The sequence below is a fragment of the Oncorhynchus nerka genome, linkage group LG13 (genome assembly GCF_034236695.1).
Source record: "Oncorhynchus nerka isolate Pitt River linkage group LG13, Oner_Uvic_2.0, whole genome shotgun sequence".
NCBI classification, from domain to species: Eukaryota; Metazoa; Chordata; class Actinopteri; order Salmoniformes; family Salmonidae; genus Oncorhynchus; species Oncorhynchus nerka.
The window spans coordinates 81,375,720-81,393,789 of record NC_088408.1 but is presented as its reverse complement, the minus strand read 5'-3'; the positions used below and the strand labels follow the sequence as shown (position 1 = coordinate 81,393,789).

General features: G+C 42.8%; 1 protein-coding gene across 1 annotated transcript in view; it reads left to right on the top strand.

The window, feature by feature from the left end:
- The window catches only part of LOC115140598 (condensin complex subunit 2-like), a 30,091-nt gene extending 12,812 nt beyond the window's left edge, over nucleotides 1–17,279 (top strand). The window contains exons 10-19 of the mRNA XM_065026759.1: nucleotides 2,835–2,983; nucleotides 3,139–3,242; nucleotides 7,476–7,595; nucleotides 8,278–8,382; nucleotides 8,591–8,734; nucleotides 8,959–9,069; nucleotides 10,503–10,579; nucleotides 10,894–10,969; nucleotides 15,672–15,827; nucleotides 16,189–17,279. Coding sequence (XP_064882831.1) covers nucleotides 2,835–2,983; nucleotides 3,139–3,242; nucleotides 7,476–7,595; nucleotides 8,278–8,382; nucleotides 8,591–8,734; nucleotides 8,959–9,069; nucleotides 10,503–10,579; nucleotides 10,894–10,969; nucleotides 15,672–15,827; nucleotides 16,189–16,377 — 1,231 coding nt within the window. The 3' untranslated portion in view covers nucleotides 16,378–17,279. The remainder of the gene's footprint in view (nucleotides 1–2,834; nucleotides 2,984–3,138; nucleotides 3,243–7,475; nucleotides 7,596–8,277; nucleotides 8,383–8,590; nucleotides 8,735–8,958; nucleotides 9,070–10,502; nucleotides 10,580–10,893; nucleotides 10,970–15,671; nucleotides 15,828–16,188) is intronic.
- The last annotated feature ends 791 nt before the right edge of the window (nucleotides 17,280–18,070 follow it).

Below are 18,070 nucleotides of genomic sequence, written 5' to 3'. Positions count from 1 at the left end.
CTGGAGAGCCTTACGGTTGAGGGCGGAGCAGTTGCCGTACCAGGTGGTGATACAGCCCGCCAGGATGCTCTCGATTGTGCATCTGTAGAAGTTTGTGAGTGCTTTTGGTGACAAGCCGAATTTCTTCAGCCTCCTGAGGTTAACCGCGGTTAACCAGTAACCTTCAGCCTCCTGAGGTTACTGTCTTACTCACCTCGGCTGCAGTGAAGGAGAGACCGCATGTTTTCGTTGCAGGCCGTGTCAGTGGCACTGTATTGTCCTCAAAGCGGGCAAAAAAGTGATTTAGTCTGCCTGGGAGCAAGACATCCTGGTCCGTGACTGGGCTGGGTTTCTTCTTGTAGTCCGTGATTGACTGTAGACCCTGCCACATGCCTCTTGTGTCTGAGCCATTGAATTGAGATTCCACTTTGTCTCTGTACTGACGCTTAGCTTGTTTAATAGCCTTGCGGAGGGAATAGCTGCATTGTTTATATTCGGACATGTTACCAGACACCTTGCCCTGATTAAAAGCAGTGGTTCGCGCTTTCAGTTTCACGCGAATGCTGCCATCAATCCACGGTTTCTGGTTTGGGAATGTTTTTATCGTTGCTATGGGAACGACATCTTCGACGCACGTTCTAATGAACTCGCACACCGAATCAGCGTATTCGTCAATATTTCCATCTGACGCAATACGAAACATGTCCCAGTCCACGTGATGGAAGCAGTCTTGGAGTGTGGAGTCAGCTTGGTCTGACCAGCGTTGGACAGACCTCAGCGTGGGAGCCTCTTGTTTTAGTTTCTGCCTGTAGGCAGGGATCAGCAAAATGGAGTCGTGGTCAGCTTTTCCGAAAGGGGGGCGGGGCAGGGCCTTATATGCGTCGCGGAAGTTAGAGTAACAATGATCCAAGGTTTTACCACCCCTGGTTGCGCAATTGATATGCTGATAAAATTTAGGGAGTCTTGTTTTCAGATTAGCTTTGTTAAAATCCCCAGCTACAATGAATGCAGCCTCCGGATAAATGGTTTCCAGTTTGCAAAGAGTTAAATAAAGTTCGTTCAGAGCCAGAGACATCGGGAGCAACTGCTTGCACGCGTGTTACCACTCCACTATGTATCCCTGTCATGGCTTTTGCGCCATCAGTACAGATGCCAACACATCTTGATCACAAGTCCATTTGATGTCACAAAGCTGTCCAGTACTTTAAAAATATCCTCTCCTGTTGTCCTGGTTTGCAGAAGAGGATGTCTTCCTTAATTGACCCCCCCCCCCCCGTCAACGTAACGGACATATGCCAGAAGCTGTGCCAGGCCCGCCATGTCTGTTGACTCCTCTAGCTGTAACGCTTAGAATTCACTGGCTTGTATGCCGAAGCAGTAATTGTTTCAAAACATCTCCATCCATGTTACTAATGTGTCATGAAACAGTGTTGTTGGATGAAGGAATTGTCTGTATAGTTTTATTTGCCTTTTCCCCCAATATTGCCCCAGCCATATCCACTGCAGCAGGAAGAATGTAGTCCTCCACAATAGTATGAGGCTTGCCTGTCCTTGCCACTCCGTAGCTCACCATATAAGACGCTTCTAGCCCCTTCTTCTTAATGGTATCTGTTGCTTTTATACACATCTTACTACTCGAAAGTCATGTTAATTTTCGCTCAAACTCCTGTGGTGTATTTTTCAAATTGGCATGTTTTGTTTCTAAATATCTGCGCAAGAGTGACTGTTTCACCCATGGGAGAGCAACGGTTAATGTGATTGTATGTACATTTTCTGACTAGGCTACCTGTATTTGACATTGTGATTTCGCTGAACCCTAGATGGTTTCATTTGATTTTTTTGGCAGTGAAATGAGGCTACTTAAACGAGGGGGGAAAAACCTCACCTAAATGTATAGCTCCTTTCGAAAATATAAATTGGCTGTTTTGAAAATGTGAAGATTTTTATGTGCGTGTGTATACACATTTTCAAACAGCCAATTTATATTTTGTATATATACACACACACACACACCCGACAGCATTATGCATACCCCAGTTTTGGAATACTTGCCATAGAGAATCCCAGAGATGTTTCATGAGGAACGGTATCCCACAAGGAAACCTGTCCAGGTAGTTTTAATTTACCTTGTTCTGTCTCTAGTTTTGTTGTTGTTGTGTGTACCATGATGTCCTGAGTGTTTCAAAACTGTTATGACGGTAACACACCCAAACCCTTTAAATATCCAGTTTAGATGTCTGGATGAATGAAGGGAAACAATTCGACAGAAAAAGCTCTACTAATGACCTCCTTATCTTAGGTCCAGGCAGGCTTTAGAATTAGTTACTTATCCTAGCAAAAGTAATTGGATTAACTGAAGATGTGTTTATTAAATCCATATTTTTCCCAGTCTAGGTTTAAAAATTAAACTGATGTTTTTCCATCTTGGGCAATAGTTACAGGGGAGATGGATGAGCCAATTAGACAATTAGGTGGCCATGATAGTATGCGGGCCAGATTGGGAATTTAGCAAGGACACCGGGGTTAACACCCCTACTCGTACAATAAATGCCATGGGATCTTTAGTGACCACAGTCAGGACACTCATTTAACGTCCTATCTGAAAGATGGTACCATACACAGGGTAATGTCCCCAATCACTGCACAGGGGGATTGGCTTTTATTTATTTTTATCAGAGGAAAGAGGGCCTCCTACTGGCCATCCAACACCACTTCCAGCAGCATCTGGTCTCACATCTATGGACCGACCAGAACCAACCCTTAGCTTCAGAGGCAAACCAGCAGTGGGATGCAGGGTGGTATGCTGCTGGCCATGTATTTTAATGTCATTCTGTGGTGTGGTTGACTGTCCACAGGGATGTGATTCCCATTGGAGGGGGGGACATAACCACCATGTGTCTGCAGCTGTCCAACCAGCCCAGAGAGTACTCCTACTTCAGCCCTAGGACCATGGCTACCTGGGCAGGTCCTGGCTACTGGCGCTTCAAACCTCTGCACAAAAGTGAGTGGTGGTTGTACGGACAAAGTCATGTTGTATATGTAGTTTATCTGTGTTTGGGAGAATTCCTTAACAGCATTGGCCACTAAATATCACCTGTTCATTCCTCTGTCTCGCTCGTGTGTGTGTGTGTGTGTGTGTGTGTGTGTGTGTGTGTGTGTACAACATGCCTGAGAAGGAGGGTCGCAAGAGGAAGTCTAAAAATGCCTTTGAAATTGACTTTAACGACCATGTCAACTTTGAAACCTACTTCTGCAACACTAGAGTAAGCCCTTGGTAACCCCCCCAGTTCTCTGATTATTGTTTGAGCTGCACCCAAGAGCATTAACTGGAAATAAGATGGCGCCGGAGAACAAGGATGACGTTTTACGTATTCCAAACCAATTGTGTTTTTTGTTTGTTTCTTTGCTTTGTTTGTAACTTTATTTTGAACTTATTTTGTACATAATGTTGCTGCTTCCGTCTCTTATGAACGAAAATAACTTCTGGGCATCAGAACTGCGATTACTCAACACTGACTGGCAGAATCCTTTTTTTTTCATTTAACTAGTCCCGACAAGCCCAAATTGAATGATATATATACGGTTTCCCCGGAAACAGGCCCAGATCCCTGTCATTTGCGTGAAGAGAAGGCAAAGACTGGGCTTGAGGGCGGGCTGCCTTCTGAGCACTTGTAGGCGATCGACTAAACCCCAACTTCCTTCCATTCTGCTAGCAAACGTGCAATCTTTGGAAAATAAAATCGATGAACTATGCGGAAGATTAAACTCCCAACGGGTCATTCAAAACTGAACGATGACATCAACATACAGCTGGCTGGTTATACACTGGTTATACACTGTATACACAGAACAGGGGCGTCTGGTAAGACAAGGGGCGGCGGAGTATTTTTGTAAATAATATCTAAGGAATTCTCAAGGTTTTGCTCACCTGAGGTAGTGTGGTCTACAGCTTATCATGAGATACTCTATCTACCTAGAGACTTTTCAACTGTATTTTTCGTAGCTGTCTACATCCCACCGCAGACTGATGCTGGCACTAAGACATAACTGAATATGCTGTATTCCGCCATAAGCAAACAGGAAAACACTCACCCAGAGGCGGTGCACTTAGTAGCCGGGGACTTTAATGCAGGGAAACTTAAATCAGTTTTACCAAATTTCTATCAGCATGTTAAATGTGCAACCAGAGGGAAAAAACTCTGAACCACCTTTTACTCCGCATACAAAGCTTGTCCTCCATTTGGCAAATTTGACCATAATTCTATCCTCCTGATTCCTGCTTACAAGGAAAAATAAAGCAGGAAGCACCTGTGACAAGATCAATAAAAAAAGTGGACAGATGAAACAAATGCTAAGCTACAGGATTGTTTTACTAGCACAGACTGGAATATGTTCCGGGATTTCTCCGATGGCATTGGGGAGTACACAACATCGGTCATTGGCTTCATCAATAAGTGCATCGACGTCGCCGTCCCCACAGTGACCGTACGTACATACCCCAACCAGAAGCCATGGATTACAGGCAACATCCGCACTGAGCTAAAGACTAGAGCTGCCACTTTCAAGGAGCATGACTCTAACCCGGAAGCTTATAAGAAATCCCACTATGCCCACCGACAAACCATCAAAGCATCAATGGAGGACTAAGATCGAATTGTACTACATAGGCTCTGATGTTCGTCGGATGTGACAGGGCTTGCAAACCATTACAGACTACAAAGAAACACAGCCGAGATCTGCCCAGTGACACGAGCCTACCAGATGAGCTAAAGTACTTCTATGCTCGCTTTGAGGCAAATAACACTGAAACATGCATGAGAGCACCAGCTGTTCCGGAAGACTGATCATGCTCTCCGCAGCCGATGTGAGTAAGACCTTTAAAACTTATTTGGGATCAGTGTCCCTTCCACGGGATGGTTGAGCTGACACAGGCTAATTCGATTAGCATGAGGTTCTAAGTACAATAAAATTTCCCTGAACATAATTTAGATATCTGATAGTCAGCTTAAATTCTTGTTAATCTTCCTAACTGCACTGTCCAATTTACAGTAGCTATTACAGTGAAAGAGTGAGGAGAGGTGCACAATTTTGAACATGAAAAGTTATTAATAAACAAATTAGGCACATTTGAGCTGTCTTGATACAACATTTTGAACATAAATGCAATGGTTCATTGGATCCGTCTAAAATGTTGCACATACATTGCTACCAAATCTAGTGTGTTATTCTCCTACATTCCTTTCACATTTCCACAAACTTCAAAGTGTTTCCTTTCAAATGGTACTAAGAATATGCATATCCTTGCTTCAGGGCCTGAGCTACAGGCAGTTAGATTTGGGTATGTCTTTTTAGGTGAAAATTGAAAAAAAAAGGGGTGGATCCTTAAGATCAACATTCACAGACTGATTACCAGGACATGCACTGCGAGCATACGCTGACCAACTGGCAAGTGTCTTAACTGACATTTTCAACCTCTTCCTGTCCGAGTCTGTAATACCAACATGTTTTAAGCAGACCACCATAGTCCCTGTGCTCAAGAACCCTAAGGTAACCTGCCTAAATGACTACCGACCCGTAGCACTCAGGACTGTAGCCATGAAGTGCTTTGAAAGGCTGGTCATGGCTCACATCAACACCATTATCCCAGAAACCCTAGGCCCACTCCAATTTGCATACCGCCCTAACAGATCCACAGATGATGCAATCTCTATTGCACTCCACACTGCCCTTTCCCACCTGGACAAAAGGAACACCTATGTGAGAATGCTATTCATTGACTACAGCTCAGCGTTCAACACCATAGTGCCCGCAAAGCTCATCAATAGGCTAACGACCCTGGGACAAAACACCTCCCTCTGCAACTGGATCCTGGACTTCCTGACGGGCCGCCCCCAGGTGGTAAGGGTAGGTAACAACACATCCAACACACTGATCCTCAACACAGGGCCCTCAGGGGTGTGTGCTCTGTCCCCTACTGTACTGCCTGTTCACTCATGGCTGCACTGCCAGGCATGACCCCAATACCATCATAAAGTTTGCCGATGACAAAACAGTGGTAAGCCTGATCATCGACAACGATGAGAGGTCAGAGACCTGGCCGGGTGGTGCCATTTACAAAATAGCCTCCAATACCCTACTCAATCAAATTGATAGTCGATCACAGTGCCATCCGTTTTGTCACCAAAGCCCCATATACTACCCACCACTGCAACCTGTATGTTCTCGTTGGCTGGCCCTCGTTTCACATTTGTTGACAAACCCACTGGCTCCAGGTCATCTATAAGTCTTTGCTAGGTAAAGCCCTGCCTTATCTCAGCTCACTGGTCACCATTGCAGCACCCACCCATAGCACTCGCTCCAGCAGGTATATCTCACTGGTCACCCCCAAAGCCAATTCCGTCTTTGGCAGCCTTTCCTTCCAGTTCTCTGCTGCCAATGACTGGAAGGATTTGCAAAAATCACTGAAGCTGGAGACTCATTTCTCCCTCACTAACTTTATGCACCAGCTGTCAGAGCAGCTTACAGATCACTGCACCTGTACATAGCCAATCTGTAAATAGCCCATCCAACTACCTTATCCCCATACTGTTATTTATTTTTTACTCCTTTCACCCCAGTATCTCTACTTGCACATTCATCTTTTGCACATCTATCACTCCGGTGTTTAATAGCGAAATTGTAATGATTTTGCCATTATGGCCTATTTATTGCCAACCTCCCTTATCTTACCTCAGTTGCACACAATGTATGTAGACTTTTTCTCTATTGTGTTATTGATTGTATGTTTGTTTATTCCATGTGTAACTGTGTTGTTTGTCACACTGCTTTGCTTTATCTTGGCCAGGTCGCAGTTGTAAATGAGAACTTGTTCTCAACTAGCCTGGTTAAATAAAGGTGAAATAAAAACCCCAAGCCATAAGACTCATGAACATCTAATCATATGGCTTCCCAGACTATTTGCATTGCCCCCCCTCCTTTACACCGCATGTATAGTCACTTTAATAACTCTACCTACATGTACATATTACCTCAACTAACCGGTGCATATTGACTCTGTACCGGTACCCCCATGTATAGTCTCGCTATTGTTAATTTACTGCTGCTCTTTAATTACTTGTTACTTTTATTTCTTATTCTTACTCAATTATTTGTTTTCCTGCATTGTTGGTTAGGGGCTCTTAAGCATTTCACTGTAAGGTTGTATTCGGCGCATGTGACTAAATTTGATTTTATAATCACTAGTAGGCAGTCACATTCTAAAGCTATAAAGTGCCCGTTTTCTGAGCCGTTGTCAATTACTGTATTAGTCACTTCTGTAAATCACTTTTGATCCCTAATACAGGGGTCAAGTGTCTTGACAATCCCTGCCTATGTATAAGACAGTTATGCAATTTCTGCACCTGAGGAAATGTGGTTTTAGTGGCTATAGGAGTTTCCTCACCACTCACACATTGATTCAAACCTTTCTCTCACCTCTGCTTCATGTGTTCTCCCAGGCTGCTACCACTATCATCAAGTCCGCCCTCAGTACCAGCAACAAGAAAACCACTCTAGCTGCAGACTTCCAGTTCCCCCTTAAGACCCTGTCCCAACTCAGCCTCAAACCTGCCAGCATAGTAAGACCTTCTGTACACAACAACCAGCATGGAATAAACACATTTTGGGTGAAATGAATGTAACACACACTAGTTGACCCTGTCCTGCGTCTCCATGGTGATACCAGGGGACAGTGGTGTGCTAAAACAATGTGCAGCTGCCACCAGATACAGTCAGGCTTCATAACCGTAGCTGAATGGAACTGATATGCTGGTGCAACTGATAAAGTGAAGATTGTGATGCCACTGACGTGTGTGCGCCATGTCAGTTATCGTGTGTGTGCGCTCCATGTCAGTAAACGTGTGTGTGTGTGTGTGTGTGCGCTCCATGTCAGTAAACGTGTGTGTGTGTGCGCTCCATGTCAGTAAACGTGTGTGTGTGTGCGCTCCATGTCAGTAAACGTGTGTGTGTGTGCGCTCCATGTCAGTAAACGTGTGTGTGTGTGCTCCATGTCAGTAAACGTGTGTGTGTGTGCTCCATGTCAGTAAACGTGTGTGTGTGTGTGTGTGTGCTCCATGTCAGTAAACGTGTGTGTGTGTGTGCTCCATGTCAGTAAACGTGTGTGTGTGTGTGTGCTCCATGTCAGTAAACGTGTGTGTGTGTGCTCCATGTCAGTAAACGTGTGTGTGTGTGCTCCATGTCAGTAAACGTGTGTGTGCTCCATGTCAGTAAACGTGTGTGTGTGTGTGTGCTCCATGTCAGTTGTGTAAAGAGGGCCAGAAGAGGTTGTCTGGAGAGCTGGAAGGCATCGGAGACTACGACTACAACAACGCCAACGACACAGCCAACTTCTGCCCTGGCCTGCAGGTCTGTATTGTAACTCCTGTGTCAGTCTTATACAGTTTCCATTATGTGTCAATAAGACCACTACAGAGATATCGAACTTGCCAGTGTATCATTAACCCCACTAATTCTATAGCTTCAGCCTTATTTTGTTAGTAGCTGGTTTTGTAATTATTTGGCTAATCTCTTTCTCGTCCTCTCACTCTACATATCTATCCGACTCTCTCTATAGGGTGGGGACAGTGATGATGGTGAAGGTTTCAGTAGAGGTGCAGATGACACCCAGCCTTCCGCAGACAGTAACCTCGCCTCCTCACAAGACCATGACGACGTGTCCACCTATGGGGAGGACAACCTGGTGCCAGAACCACACCGGGTGGGAAGGGGAATGGTTATGGGGAGCCAGTGTTCAGCAAGTGTCATGCTCTAAAATTTGTGTAGAAAGGATTAAAGACTGCAACAACGCCAACGACACAGCCAACTTCTGCCCTGGCCTGCCCCGACACTGGGACCCAGTGCCGCCTTCAGGGTATAAATGCTCTGAAATGGCAGCATCATGTTTGAAATGTTGTTAAAGCCCAGCTTTGCCTTTCATTTCAGGTGAACAAGATTGAGATAAACTATGCCAAAACAGCCAAGAAGATGGACATGAAGAGGCTCAAGAACATCATGTGGAATCTTCTGACTGACAGTCTGGAAAAAACAGCCACGGTCAATTTTAAAGTGTTTTCATGCCTCTCTTTCCCCTCCGAGGTCTCATTGACTGACTTCTATGGTTGGCTAATATGTTTTTTTTCCCTCCGTGCCTCTTCCTTGCGGACCTGGCTAGAATATCAATAGGTTTTGCTCGACTCCTATCACTTCTGTCCTCTCCTCACCTGCTCTTGAAAAAGGTCAAAGGTAGTCAAGGAGAAGAAACAAATGTTCTTGTATGAAGTGAGACTGCTCCAATCACGTTTCATCGGGCAAATTGCGTATACAGGGGTGGAATGCCAAAATAAATGTGTTGTGATAAAATCAAATGTGGCTAGATGTGAAAGACATTTTATAGATAAAAGGATGAGTAGCATATAGTTTTTAAATGTGTGCATGCTTTTCTCATATGAGAAAACAGCTGATTCAATGGGGGTGTGGCAGATTTTAAAACACTTCCGTGATAGAAGCTGAAAGGATACTCTTGTGCATCCTCTGCTGAAGTAGTTAATCAAGGAGGTAAGCACTCCTCTGTTCGCCTACTAACAATTTGACACACTCCTTGACCATGGAGTTTCCAGGTCATGGAGGAGTGGACAGACTTGCCCAATAGCTGACATGCATAAAGATGGCGACCCCCATGTACAGTGGGGCAAAAAATATTTAGTCAGCCACCAATTGTGCAAGTTCTCCCACTTCAAAAGATGAGAGAGGCCTGTAATTTTCATCATAGGTACACTTCAACTATGACAGACAAAATGAGGAAAAAAATCCAGAAAATCACATTGTAGGATTTTTAATGAATTTATTTGCAAATTATGGTGGAAAATAAGTATTGAAGTAGTTGAAGTGTACCTATGATGTACCTAAGTGTACCTATGTGTACCTATGATGAAAATGTACAGGCCTCATCTTTTTAAGTGGGAAAACTTGCACAATTGGTGGCTGACTAAATACTTTTGTGCCCCACTGTACTTACTACAAATGCCTAATTTCACTGTGTTATACAGTGCTCCCCATTTACTCTTGTATTGTATCTGCATTAGCACAGTAAACTTGATACCGATTCTTGATCCAAGACCATTTTAAAAAGCGAAAAAGTAGATTGTGCAGATTTATTGGCACATTGAACCATGTCGTGTGCCGTAGTTTTTTTAAACTGTGGGTATTGCTAAAACAATAACTTAATCTGAATTCCTCCATCTTTATGCACCTTTCGCCATTGAGAATCTTCCCTGGGTTCAAATAGTATTCAAAATCTTTCAAATACTTTGAGCGTTTGCTTAGGTCTGCCAGGAGTCCCAGGTCTGCAAGGTTTGCACTTTTCGATTGGTTCCATTCCAACAGCCAAGCTTAATTTACCACAAATTAAATTTTAAATGATTTCAAATATTATTTGAACCCAGGACTGCATCCTTGTGGTTGACAGTGTTCTGTTTTGTTCTCAGCAGGAGGTGGAGAATGCTGAGACTTCAGAGGTGTCTGGGGAGAAAGTCTTCAGTCAGACCACAAAGACCCTGCTTCAAAGGTACCACGCCTTAGTATAACCACTGGGCCCATTCTTAAATGGCTATAGTGTTTTCTCAGCTGCCATTGAAGAGAATTCTAGTTGTTTTGCTTCTTCTTCTTTTCATTAAACTAGTAGCGAGATAGACATGCGTCATTTATTTAGACATTACTGCCAACTGAGGGAATTTGGATGGTGATGGTCCAAACATTCATTTGCTAAAAGGGATGTGGATGGGATTGATCCAAGACCATTTTAAAAAGCGAAAAAGTAGATTGTGCAGATTTATTTAAATAATGTAATAAAAGCCATGTCTTGTTCTCCTGTCACTTCAGCCTGCCCCCCACCATGGCTCAGAACCTGTCTGTGCCCCTGGCGTTCGTCGCCCTGCTGCACTTGGCCAATGAGAAGGTGAGTAGCTACTTCTCTGACCTATTGCACCATGTCATTACTAACATAAGTTGGTTCTCGACATGGCTATTATGTTGGCATGTAGTGGTAGTACATATCTACATTATTAACTCAATACATTTAGAGCTTTTATTAATTGAGTGGGTGTCTGGAAGGGTTCACAAACCCTTTTAATCTGCACAATTGATTTTGTCTGTGTTAAATATAAACTCTATGAATCTTTCAGATAGTCGTCAGTATCAAGACTGTTTCCACTTGGTAGTTGAGTGTGAATGAAGAGTTAACCACGCCACTCAATTTTTCTTGTCATTCATTGTCTGTTTTCTTTCAAAAGAATTTGGAGCTCGTGAAGGTGGATGACATGTCAGATATCCTCATCAAGCAAGGTCAATGAAAAGGGCTAAACAATGGGATTTAAACAGAGACTTGTTTCCTTTTCTCCTCAAACTGCTTATTCTCACTTTTTCTATGTATATGATGAATTCCCGGCCATTTGTGTCAAAGGCGCCATCACATTTAGGTGAAATATGTTATTTCTAGGAAATGTATAGTAAGTGTCCCTTTTTAAAAATGACTCATCTGTTTATTACCTGAATAGTGTTTTTAACATATTTACCTGTACATTCAGTAGAACCTGTCCTTTTTTTGTTCTACATCTATTGTGTGTAAATAACTGTGGAGGCTGCTGAGGGGAGAGTGGCTCATAATAATGTCTGGAATGGTATCAAACACATGAAAACCATGTGCTTGATTACCATTCCATTCCAGCCATTTATTATGAGTCGTCCTCCCCTCAGGAGGCTCCTCTGGTAAATAATATAAATGCCTCCCTCAAGACTGTGTAATGTGTACATACCAAAAATAAATAAAAGTTTGTTTTTCTATATTACACAGGAATCCGGTACAAGCTAACTACAAGGTAGCTATTTTTAGGTAATGGCTATTTATGCTCTACCTTCTTATACATTCAACTGGCGTCATTGGATTGTAGTGTACTCCCTGCAGCCTTGTCACGAATATCCCAAACTGCACTCATTTTTACCAGAGCTCTAAGGGAATGGGTGCCATTTGGGATACAGCCGCAGGCCAAACCAGTTGGTCAAGGTTAACTGTGTGCGGGCTGGTTGATACCCCGTCAGCATGAGTGGTAGAACAGGAGCTGCTGGGATGGGTGGAGTCACTCACTTATTGATCTGGTGGCTGTAGAGGGAGGTTTGCATCTTAATACAGCCTGACTTGTCTGAGAATGTATTGTATGTTGTTACACTGCCTCACTCTCACCCCTCCCTATCTTGAATGACACACTACATTTGGAATGTAAAGCAGATATTTTTTTTCCATAGGTCCACTCCCAGCATTTAACACTGTATTACATATAATATAGGCCTACTGTATTTTGGCATCAAAAGCCTACAGAAAACTACCTACAAGCAACCACACAATACTGTCGACCTAAAGGCATGTCTGAGACTGACCTGCATCAGATATGTAGTATCTGTCAGCATGTGAGATCAGTCCTTTTAGACAAGATCCATCTTTATCACTGGGACATTATTCTGTGTTCAAAACAACTAGGAAATCCCTGACTCAGGGCATTCAAGACAACAGTTAACTCGGTTCCGACTGGAAAAAGTAGTTTAATGGTCATCTAACTCTGAATTCCAAGTCGGAAAATGTAGGACAGCATTTCTTTTTTAAATTTAAAAATTTTTTTTTTTTATTAACAACAAATCAATACATAAAGCACATGAGGGAACACAAGCATACATAGATTACAAAGATTAGGACAGCATTTCAGAGCTCCGACCAGAAGATCGCTGACGTCATGAGTTCCCAGTTATGAACGCGGCATCGGTCCAGACTGCAGATAGAGGTGCTGACGTCAATCGACCTGCTGTATTTTATACAGTTCTTGCACACAGAAGTTACAGGTAAAAAGGAAACCGTTCCTTACTGTAGCACCCAGCACATACCAACGATGATCAAGAATCCTGATGTGAAAGTTTGTGGGCTAACCAGCACAACGACATTCTGATTTGGGTCCATTATCTAACCTGCTGCAGGTGCACCAGAGAACGGCGTGCTCCAACGCCCTCGTGAGGATGCAAAGTGGAAGCAGAAGACCCGAAGAGGTGGGTCAAGGCGAAGGACTTTACTTTAAGGAAGAAAAAAAAGTTCATGAGCAGCAGGAGTCAACGTAGGCTGTTCAGCAAGAACATCAAACTCGCATTATCCATAAAAGAACAGTTATACTAATTGGATGCATCGGGATTTTAAATAATAAACTCTCCGGTTACGATAAACCAAGATCGAAGACAATGGATAATGATTTGGTAGGTGCCGATCATGGAACGGTCTGTTCTTTTCTGATGTGTTGTTGAACCAGTCTCAATCGAATCCACACATTAATAGCCTAGCTTTCTCACTTGAGAATACACGTAACAGGTCAACAGTCGCCTGTTTTGCTTACTTAGTTTGAAATTGTGAAAATGTTCTGTTTTACCTTCATTCATTGCGCACATTGTATCTGACCAAGAGGTCGCTGGCAGTATCGCTTTTGCGGAAGATTGCGTTTGAATTATTTGAATTGTAACGTTTGTGTATTTGACATGGCACCTGTGCACCAATTGTTACTTTGGGTGTTTGTTTTGATAATCACCACTAATTGTAGCCTATCTATTCCATAACGACAACAATTGGTGAAAGTATACCCCTGTCAGAGCATATAAAGAGTCATTATGTAACTCTTCAACGATTTTCGCTTGAGTCGTCAGCTGGAAAATATAGGAGGATAGTCAAATATACCAAACTCAAATACTACACCTTACTTTTTATGGGCTCTATGGGGCAATACTTGGAGAAACCCGTAATGAATTTAGTGTGGATTACTGTACTTTCCCATCAGGAGTGGATGTCAAGTTTTGAATTGCCACTACAAGGGGGACTTCAGCTAAACTAACACAAACATACATTTGGCCTTTCTTGCCTGTACCTGGATTGTTCGTTCCCTTCATCTCTGTTAACATGAAACAGTTATTACAGTAAATGGTTTATTTGTTTGGTAATTCATCAGCCTGTTGACTCATCATACTCTCCAAATGAAGAAACTTATATGCACAGGATGGAACCTAGGCTATTTTCTACTTCTGAGCTAGAGCTGAGTTTAGACCATTCACAAGGAAGTGGGCAGGTTGGTATGCCTAATATTGCTTGCCTGGTGTCAGTTGCCTGGGTTGTATGGTCTTGGAGGGTAGATTGTAGACAGACCACTTGATAGGCTCTTCAGCATTAGTTTATCCAAAATCCATTAGCTAGACACAGGCCAGCGTGTACCCAAGAGTTTGGTTCTGGGTTGAGGTTCAGAGATGACTTAAACATAAATGTCTGATTCATGAGTCCGTCCACAATATCCATGAGATGCACTTTAGAACAAAAATTAAAACCTGATACATTTTCATTTGCATATTGTAACTGACCAAAATGTGAGGGAAATGACTTGGTATTTACAAGTACATTTTAGAGCCAAGTGGAACACAAATCAAGTGCTTAACCCTTGTTCAACATGTTTGGCATGCCAAGGAGTTGTCATATCACAAATAGACTGGCACTTATTTACTGACCAAAGATCCATAATTCATCTACATGATTTCCTCATTTATGTCAGCGAACATCTGTTTGATGTATCTCTGTCAAGGACAGCCGTCATGCCGAGGTAGTGTTGTGAGTTTGGATCTCTAACCAGTTGAAGGACTTTCAAAGCTTCAAAAGGCCTGTTTCTCAAGTATTTGAATAAGATACTGTGTGTAGTCTGCTAAACTCTCTAACGCCAGTGAACTTCCTTTGTCAGTATGTAATGTTTCTCTCTTGGTGGGACTTGTCATTTGATAGCAGTCGACCATTTAGTGGGCCTCATACAGGCAAAGCCCTGTGTCAGGGGAAAGCAGGTTGTGAAGGAACGAGGGAGGAGACTGAGGACAGAGGGGGAGGGAGGGAGCCAGGTTGTGACGCAGCAAAGCTTACCGTTTCCTGGAGACGCCTGTGTTTTTTAGGCCGGTGAGCCTGCTCATGGGGTTTGGAGAAGAAAAAATAATAATTGCAACATGCACACTCACTCCTTTCTCTTTGTCTCGCATACAAAGCCTAACACGTCAGCAACGTCTAATCGATTCTTTTGCACGTTTGAGTGTAGTGAAGTTCCTCAGAAAACTAACTGGCTCTGGATGTCAAAAATAGCATTTCCTGGCTTACAGGGACCTTCAGACATGTACTGTCAATTTAAATGTGCCTATTTAAAATATCTATTCCTGACATAGATTTTCATTGGATCTTGTGTGCATCTGTTATTTTTGTGCAGGTCTTACGTGATCATTCAAAGGCAGCTATGACATAAAGATATGGACATTATTCTGACTAGACCGTAAAAGGTTATTTGAGAAGTGATACAGGTGTAAAACTTCCCCACAGGGTTCTCTTCTTACTACTGTTAATGGATTGTTGATAAAGCTTTGTAGGAATAATCTACACCATAACCCCAGTCAGCCCACTAGCAGCATTTGAGTACTTGAGTCCTTTACTATTGTCTTGATGGTCTATATTTCACACAGATATCCTGTTTATGAAAACACGTGCTGGATGACTGCTGAAGTGTATTTTCGTCATTGACCTCTCTCGCCTCTGTCTGTCTCTGTCTGTCGATCTCCAGGAGCAGGGAGAGGTGGTGGAGCAGGACAAGGTGAGGACCCTGCAGTCTCAGGTGGAGGGAGTGAAGGACATCATGACCCAGAACGTGGACCGGATCCTGGCCCGGGGAGAGAGGCTGGACGACTTGATGGGCAAGTCAGAGGACCTGCAGGCTGGGGTCAGTCAGTTCTGCAACACTGCTCCACATCTCTATACATCTCTGTTCTACATTGTCTCTCTCCTCATCATGTGCTCCTCACTGCATTCATTTGTCCTCACTTAACGTCTACTATAACGTCATAGTACATCCAATTATTGATACCTAAAGTATTTAATGGACCTAAAGAGTGAACCATGATGTTGGTTTGTTCAAGGTGTACATTTAAAAAAAATATATATATTTTTTTTTAAATCAAATTGCAGGCCACAAACTCTCTGAAATGTGTAGACTACATATCTGCAGTTTACAAAGCATCGATTACTGCAAATGGTAGAACTTCTGTGAGCGTGTTCCTAGTAGCGTCCCATCTCTCCCTCAGGCTGAGGACTTCAAGCACACGTCCCAGAAGGTGGCTCGCTCCTACTGGTGGAAGAACATGAAGCTGTGGGTGGTGATCGTGGTCATTGTCCTCGTCATAATCCTCATCATCGTACTGCTCAGCACTGGCGTCATCCCAACTAGCTCCCCTGTTCCCCCACTTCCCAAACCTACTAAAAGACCAAACTAGTAATGTTTTTCCCCACTGTGTTTCAATGTGTTTTAGCTGAGCTGGTTGCTAGAGAGGATGTCAGTGGGGTTTTTTTGTTTTGAAAGATGGGGAAAATTTAGCTGCAATGGTATAGTGAAAGAGGGAATGGAGAGTCTGAAGAAGCATGAGAGCCTTTTGACCTCTATCCATGACCTGATACTCCATCATACACAAACTGCGGGAACTCATGTCATGACTTAATGTGGGTTCTCATGGTCCATGTACTCAGGCCTTGGAAACTCTGGCTAACTCCAGACAACCTGTTGTGAGAGAGGTGGAATTGAACAGCTAACAACTCCCCTTGCTGGTCCAAACGAGTGTCTCAAGCTCCTAGGACTACTGTCAGCCATCTCATAGCTTTGCATAGTAGCTTTTGGTAGGCCCACCTGTATTCTTTAACTACTTGTGGGTTTTAACTCATCTCACTGTCCACTCCAATGTTACAATACCAGCCATGCTTTGGGGAGGTCAAGGAGTTAACTCCCATGCTTGTATATAGTTATCATACCTGTATATACATTTGTAAAGCACCCACATGGGGCCCTAAACCATTCCAGTAGTGTAACAATGAGGTTAATTTGAGGCTATTTATTGTTATATTTTTCTCATCCCTACTGAACATCTTTTTTTGTTTTTCATATGACTGTATTAATGTTGTTTTTAATCAACAAAACCAATTAAATAAAATTATATTTTATAAGAGAGTCCTATCAGTAGATATGCGGTTTAGAGCTATAATTGTATTTTAGACAAGTAGGATGTATTGGGAATTTGGGCCAGTTTCAATTGCTATAGAATTCTATTATTTTGTTTTTCATTCATTGATGGAGTTCAATCATGTTATCTGATTAATTATAGAATAAATAGCATTTACTTCCACAGTGATTTTGTTAATTATTCTGTTATCTCAAATGGTTTCTGCCTGATCGTAGGGTCACAAGAGGAAGACACAGTAAAACTAACACAAAGAGATTGGTACAGTTGTTGAATGCACCATGGGAAATTCCTTAATTGTTTTTACTGTGTTCTTACTACTAGGATCACTTAATAAGCTAAGCGGAAACTAGGAAGTCTTGAAGAAGAGCTTTCTTTGAGTTGACAGAACAGAATAGTTGAGCCATTACCACAACAGTCAGTGTTAGAGTTTTTAAACTAATATTTAATATCTTTGGTGGAATCCTTAAAAGTATTTTCTTGGACTATATACACTGCTCAAAAAAATAAAGGGAACACTAAAATAACACATCCTACATCTGAATTAATGAAATGTTCTTATTAAACACTTTTTTCTTTACATAGTTGAATGTGCTGACAACAAAATCACACAAAAATCAATGGAAATCAAATTTATCAACCCATGGAGGTCTGGATTTGGAGTCACACTCAAAATTAAAGTGGAAAACCACAGTACAGGCTGATCCAACTTTGATGTAATGTCCTTAAAACAAGTCAAAATGAGGCTCAGTAGTGTGTGTGGCCTCCACGTGCCTGTATGACCTCCCTACAACGCCTGGGCATGCTCCTGATGAGGTGGCGGATGGTCTCCTGAGGGATCTCCTCCCAGACCTGGACTAAAGCATCCGCCAACTCCTGGACAGTCTGTGGTGCAACGTGGCGTTGGTGGATGGAGCGAGACATGATGTCCCAGAAGTGCTCAATTGGATTCAGGTCT